The 7546-nt window shown below is 52.4% G+C and overlaps 1 protein-coding gene across 1 annotated transcript; it reads right to left on the minus strand.

Moving 5' to 3' along the window:
* Positions 1 to 991: 991 nt before the first annotated feature.
* On the minus strand, positions 992 to 2296 carry LOC130607380 (sodium/potassium-transporting ATPase subunit beta-2-like; the record flags this gene model as incomplete). The annotated part of the gene is made up of 2 exons (XM_057424433.1): positions 992 to 1108; positions 2085 to 2296. Coding segments are annotated over 2 exons (329 nt in total), but the record flags the coding sequence as incomplete, so codon positions are not given.
* Between the last annotated feature and the right edge of the window lie 5250 nt (positions 2297 to 7546).

Consider the following 7546-nt stretch of genomic DNA (forward strand, 5'->3'; position numbering starts at 1 on the left):
ATAATGGGGTGATAATGGGGTGATAATGGGGTGATAATGGGGAGACTGGGGTGATACTGGGGTGATAATGGGGTGATAATGGGGATACTGGGGTTATACTGGGGTGATAAAGGGGTGATAATGGGGATACTGGGGTGATAATGGGGTGATAATGGGGTGATAATGGGGAGACTGGGGTGATACTGGGGTGATAATGGGGTGATAATGGGGAGACTGGGGTGATACTGGGGTGATAATGGGGTGATAATGGGGATACTGGGGTGATAATGGGGTGATAATGGGGTGATAATGGGGAGACTGGGGTGATACTGGGGTGATAATGGGGTGATAATGGGGATACTGGGGTTATACTGGGGTGATAAAGGGGTGATAATGGGGATACTGGGGTGATAATGGGGTGATAATGGGGTGATAATGGGGATACTGGGGTGATACTGGGGTGATAATGGGGAAATTGGAGGGATACTGGGGGGATACTGGGATGATAAAGGGGATATTGGGGTGATAATGGGATGATGCTGGTGTGATAATGGGGATACTGGGGTGATACTGGGATGATAATGGGGACACTGGGGGGATACTGGGATGATAAAGGGGATATTGGGGTGATAATGGGATGATGCTGGTGTGATAATGGGGATACTGGGGTGATAATGGGGATACTGGGGCGATACTGGGAGGATGCTCGTGTGCTAATGGGGATACTGGTGTGATACTGGGGATACTGGGGGGATACTGGTGTGACACTGGGGATACTGGGGGGATACTGGTGGGATACTGGGGATACTGGTGTGATACTGGGGATACTGGTGTGATACTGGGGATACTGGGGGGATACTGGTGTGATACTGGGGATACTGGTGTGATACTGGGGATACTGGTGTGATACTGGGGATACTGGGGGGATACTGGTGTGATACTGGGGATCCTGGGGGGATACTGGTGTGATACTGGGGATACTGGTGTGATACTGGGGATACTGGGGGGATACTGGTGTGATACTGGGGATACTGGTGTGATACTGGGGATACTGGTGTGATACTGGGGTCACCTTTGCTGCACAGACCACGTTGATGCTCTTGTTCCTCCCAGGGAAGAAGTTGATGATCTATGGGATGAGAAGGGTTAAGGCACCACTATGGACCAGTATGGACCAGTATGGACCAGTATGGACCAGTGCACTGCAGTAAGTAACGCATCCGAGGCCATCCCAGTGCATCCCAGTGCTCCCAGTCCAATGCATTCCATTGCCAAGCCATTGCAATGGGCTTCATCCCAGCACCGCGCTGGGTCCTAGTGCCCGCCTGTCCCATCCCCGGTCCCCATCCCATTGCCCCCCATGCCCATCCCATTGCCTCCCATTGCTCCCAGTCTCCATCCCATTGCCCCCCATCACCACCCCAGTGCTCCCAGTCTCTCCCAGTCCTTCCCAGTGCCCCCCAGTCCAATGCACCCCATTGCCAAGCCCCCCAAGCCATTGCAATGGGCTTCATCCCAGCACCGCGCTGGGTCCTAGTGCCCACCAGTCCCATCCCCTGTCCCCGTCCCATTGCCCCCCATCCCCATCCTATTGCCTCCCATTGCTCCCAGTCTCCATCCCATTGCCCCCCATCACCACCCCAGTGCTCCCAGTCTCTCCCAGTGCATCCCAGTGCCCCCCAGTCCAATGCACCCCATTGCCAAGCCCCCCAAGCCATTGCAATGGGCTTCATCCCAGCCCCGCGCTGGGTCCTAGTGCCCACCAGTCCCATCCCCAGTCCCCATCCCATTGCCTCCCATTGCTCCCAGTCACCATCCCATTGCCCCCCACCACCACCCCAGTGCTCCCAGTCCCTCCCAGTGCCTCCCAGTCCAATGCACCCCATTGCCAAGCCCCCCAAGCCATTGCAATGGGCTTCATCCCAGCCCCGCGCTGGGTCCTAGTGCCCGACCCCTCGCAGGGTCCTAGTGCCCGCCAGTCCCACCGCCGGTCCCCATCCCATTGCCCCCCCCAATCCCCATCCCATTGCCCCCCATCGCTCCCAATCCCCACCCCAATGCCCCCCATCCCCACCCCAGTCCCTCCCAGTCCCTCCCACTCTCACCCTATTGATCTTGACGAGCACGCAGGGCTGGCCCGTGCCGTAGCCGTAGGTCTCGCTATGGGGCGGCCCCAGCCCCGCGCAGGGTCCTAGAGCGCTCCGGTTAAAGCGGCAGGCCCGCTTGGGCACGTTGGGGACCCCGTCGTCGGGTTGCTCGTTGTAACGGCCCGGGGTGCAGGCGGCGTTGCGGGCGGCCTGGACGCTGTCGTTGTAGGCTGAAGGAGGGAGGCAAGGGACCCGCAGCACCCATAGGGCACCCATGGGATCCGTAGGGCACCCTGAGGGTCCGTAGGGCACCCGTAGAGCGCCCTGAACGGCCATAGAGCAGCCATAGCAACCATAGAGCATCCATAAAGCACCCAGAGCAACCAGAGCATCCACAGCAACCATAGAGCATCCATAAAGCATCCATAGCAACCACAGTGTCCATAGCAACCACAGAGCATCCATAGCAACCATAGAGCATCCACAGCAACCATAGAGCATCCATAAAGCATCCATAGCAACCATAGCTTCCATAGTAACCATAGAGCATCCATAGAGCATCCATAGCAACCACAGTGTCCATAGCAACCACAGAGCATCCATAGCAACCATAGAGCATCCATAAAGCATCCATAGCAACCACAGTGTCCATAGCAACCACAGAGCATCCATAGCAACCATAGAGCATCCATAAAGCACCCAGAGCAACCAGAGCATCCATAGCAACCATAGAGCATCCATAGCAACCATAGAGCATCCATAAAGCATCCATAGCAACCACAGAGCATCCATAGCAACCATAGAGCATCCATAAAGCATCCATAGCAACCACAGTGTCCATAGCAACCACAGAGCATCCATAGCAACCATAGAGCATCCATAAAGCATCCATAGCAACCACAGTGTCCATAGCAACCACAGAGCATCCATAGCAACCATAGAGCATCCATAAAGCACCCAGAGCAACCAGAGCATCCATAGCAACCATAGAGCATCCATAGCAACCATAGAGCATCCATAAAGCATCCATAGCAACCATAGCTTCCATAGTAACCATAGAGCATCCATAGAGCATCCATAGCAACCACAGTATCCATAGCAACCACAGAGCATCCACAGCAACCATAGAGCATCCATAAAGCACCCAGAGCAACCAGAGCATCCATAGCAACCATAGAGCATCCATAGCAACCATAGAGCATCCATAAAGCATCCATAGCAACCATAGCTTCCATAGTAACCATAGAGCATCCATAGAGCATCCATAGCAACCACAGTATCCATAGCAACCACAGAGCATCCACAGCAACCATAGAGCATCCATAAAGCATCCATAGCAACCACAGAGCATCCATAGCAACCATAGAGCATCCATAAAGCATCCATAGCAACTACAGTGTCCATAGCAACCACAGAGCATCCATAGCAACCATAGAGCGTCCATAAAGCATCCATAGCAACCACAGTGTCCATAGCAACCACAGAGCATCCATAGAAACCATAGAGTGTGCATAAAGCATCCATAGCAACCACAGTGTCCATAGCAACCACAGAGCATCCATAGCAACCACAGTGTCCATAGCAACCACAGAGCATCCATAGCAACCACAGTGTCCATAGCAACCACAGAGGATCCATAGCAACCATAGACCATCCATAAAGCATCCATAGCAACCACAGTGTCCATAGCAACCACAGAGGATCCATAGCAACCATAGACCATCCATAAAGCATCCATAGCAACCACAGTGTCCATAGCAACCACAGAGGATCCATAGCAACCATAGACCATCCATAAAGCATCCATAGCAACCACAGTGACCATAGCAACCATAGAGCATCCATAGCAACCAAAGAGCATCCCTAGAGTCTATAGTAACCATAGAGCATCCATAAAGCATCCATAGCAACCACAGTGTCCATACCAACCACAGAGCATCCATAGCAACCACAGTGTCCATAGCAACCACAGAGCATCCATAGCAACTATAGAGCATCCATAAAGCATCCATAGCAACCACAATGTCCATAGCAACCACAGAGGATCCATAGCAACCATAGACCATCCATAAAGCATCCATAGCAACCACAGTGTCCATAGCAACCACAGAGCATCCATAGCAACCATAGAGCATCCATAAAGCATCCATAGCAACTACAGTGTCCATAGCAACCACAGAGCATCCATAGCAACCATAGAGCATCCATAAAGCATCCATAGCAACCACAGTGTCCATAGCAACCACAGAACATCCATAGCAACCACAGAGCATCCATAAAGCATCCATAGCAACCACAGAGCATCCATAGCAACCACAGAGCATCCATAGCAACCATAGAGCATCCATAGAGCATCCATAGCAACCACAGTGTCCATAGCAACCACAGAGGATCCATAGCAACCATAGACCATCCATAAAGCATCCATAGCAACCACAGTGTCCATAGCAACCACAGAGGATCCATAGCAACCATAGACCATCCATAAAGCATCCATAGCAACCACAGTGTCCATAGCAACCACAGAGGATCCATAGCAACCATAGACCATCCATAAAGCATCCATAGCAACCACAGTGACCATAGCAACCATAGAGCATCCATAGCAACCAAAGAGCATCCCTAGAGTCTATAGTAACCATAGAGCATCCATAAAGCATCCATAGCAACCACAGTGTCCATACCAACCACAGAGCATCCATAGCAACCACAGTGTCCATAGCAACCACAGAGCATCCATAGCAACTATAGAGCATCCATAAAGCATCCATAGCAACCACAATGTCCATAGCAACCACAGAGGATCCATAGCAACCATAGACCATCCATAAAGCATCCATAGCAACCACAGTGTCCATAGCAACCACAGAGCATCCATAAAGCATCCATAGCAACTACAGTGTCCATAGCAACCACAGAGCATCCATAGCAACCATAGAGCATCCATAAAGCATCCATAGCAACCACAGTGTCCATAGCAACCACAGAACATCCATAGCAACCACAGAGCATCCATAAAGCATCCATAGCAACCACAGAGCATCCATAGCAACCACAGAGCATCCATAGCAACCATAGAGCATCCATAAAGCATCCATAGCAACCACAGTGTCCATAGCAACCATAGAGCATTCAGAAAGCATCCATAGCAACCACAGTGTCCATAGCAACCACAGAGCATCCATAGCAACCACAGAGCATCCATAAAGCGTCCATAGCAACTACAGCATTCAAAGCAACCACAGAACATCCATAGCAACCATAGAGCATCCATAGCAACCACAGAGCATCCATAAAGCATCCATAGCAACCACAGTGTCCATAGCAACCACAGAACATCCATAGCAACCATAGAGCATCCATAAAGCATCCATAGCAACCACAGAGCATCCATAGCAACCATAGAGCATCCATAAAGCATCCATAGCAACCACAGTGTCCATAGCAACCATAGAGCATCCATAGCAACCATAGAGCATCCATAGCAACCACAGAGCATCCATAAAGCATCCATAGCAACCACAGAACATCCATAGCAACCATAGAGCATCCATAGCAACCACAGAGCATCCATAAAGCATCCATAGCAACCACAGAACATCCATAGCAACCATAGAGCATCCATAAAGCATCCATAGCAACCACAGAGCATCCATAGCAACCACAGAGCATTCAGAAAGCATCCATAGCAACCACAGTGTCCATAGCAACCACAGAGCATCCATAGCAACCACAGAGCATCCATAGCAACCACAGAGCATCCATAGCAACCACAGAGCATCCATAGCAACCACAGAGCATCCATAAAGCGTCCATAGCAACTACAGCATTCAAAGCAACCCAGTCGTCCCAGTGCCTCCCGGGATGGCCTAGAGCCCTCCCAGTACCCCCCATTATGTCCTATTGTTATCCCAGTACCCCACATTATGGTCTATGGGCATCCCAGTGCCTCCCAGTATGGCCTATGGCCATACCAGCACCCCCAAAATGGCCTGTGGGCATACCAGTATGGTCTATGGGCATCCCAGCACACCCCAGTATGGCCTATGGGCATCCCAGTGCCTCCCAGTATGGCCTAGGGACATCCCAGTAGGGTCTATGAGCATCCCAGTACCCCTCATTATGGCCTATAGGCATCCCAGCACCCCCCATTAAGGCCTATGGGCATCCCAGCGCCTCCCAGTATGGCCTATGGGCATCCCAGTATAGTCTATGGGCCTCCCAGTATGGCCTATGGGCATCCCAGTATCCCCCATTATGGTCTATGGGCATCCCAGTGCCTCCCAGTATGGCCTATGGGCATCCCAGTATAGTCTATGGGCATCCCAGTATGGCCTATGGGCATCCCAGTATAGTCTATGGGCCTCCCAGTATGGCCTATGGGCATCCCAGTATCCCCCATTATGGTCCATGGGCATCCCAGTATCCCCCATTATGGTCTATGGTCATCCCAGTGCCTCCCAGTATGGCCTATGCGCATCCCAGTATGGTCTATGTGTATCCTGGTAGGGTCTATGGGCATCCCAGTGCTTCCCAGTATGGCCTAGAGCCCTCCCAGTGCCCTCATTATGGCCTATGGGCATCCCAGGAGCCCCCATTAAGGCATATGGGCATCCCAGTGCCTCCCAGTATGGCCTATGGGCATCCCAGTATAGTCTATGGGCCTCCCAGTATGGCCTATGGGCATCCCAGTATCCCCCATTATGGTCCATGGGCATCCCAGAATCCCCCATTATGGTCTATGGTCATCCCAGTGCCTCCCAGTATGGCCTATGCGCATCCCAGTATGGTCTATGTGTATCCTGGTAGGGTCTATGGGCATCCCAGTGCTTCCCAGTATGGCCTAGAGCCCTCCCAGTGCCCTCATTATGGCCTATGGGCATCCCAGGAGCCCCCATTAAGGCATATGGGCATCCCAGTGCCTCCCAGTATGGCCTATGGGCATCCCAGTATGGTCTATGGGCCTCCCAGTATGGCCTATGGGCATCCCAGTATCCCCCATTATGGTCTATGGGCCTCCCAGTGCCTCCCAGTATGGCCTATGGGCATCCCAGTATGGTCTATGTGTATCCTGGTAGGGTCTATGGGCATCCCAGTGCTTCCCAGTATGGCCTAGAGCCCTCCCAGTGCCCTCATTATGGCCTATGGGCATCCCAGGAGCCCCCATTAAGGCATATGGGCATCCCAGTGCCTCCCAGTATGGCCTATGGGCATCCCAGTATGGTCTATGGGCCTCCCAGTATGGCCTATGGGCATCCCAGTATCCCCCATTATGGTCCATGGGCATCCCAGTATCCCCCATTATGGTCTATGGTCATCCCAGTGCCTCCCAGTATGGCCTATGCGCATCCCAGTATGGCCTATGCGCATCCCAGTATGGTCTATGGACATCCTGGTAGGGTCTATGGGCATCCCAGTGCTTCCCAGTATGGCCTAGAGCCCTCCCAGTGCCCCCCATTACTGCCTATGGGCATCCCAGG

The sequence above is a fragment of the Pezoporus wallicus genome, unplaced genomic scaffold (assembly GCF_028554395.1).
Source record: "Pezoporus wallicus isolate ANWC-B61680 ecotype Strahan unplaced genomic scaffold, APGP_CSIRO_Pwel_v1 contig_14539, whole genome shotgun sequence".
NCBI lineage: Eukaryota > Metazoa > Chordata > Aves > Psittaciformes > Psittacidae > Pezoporus > Pezoporus wallicus.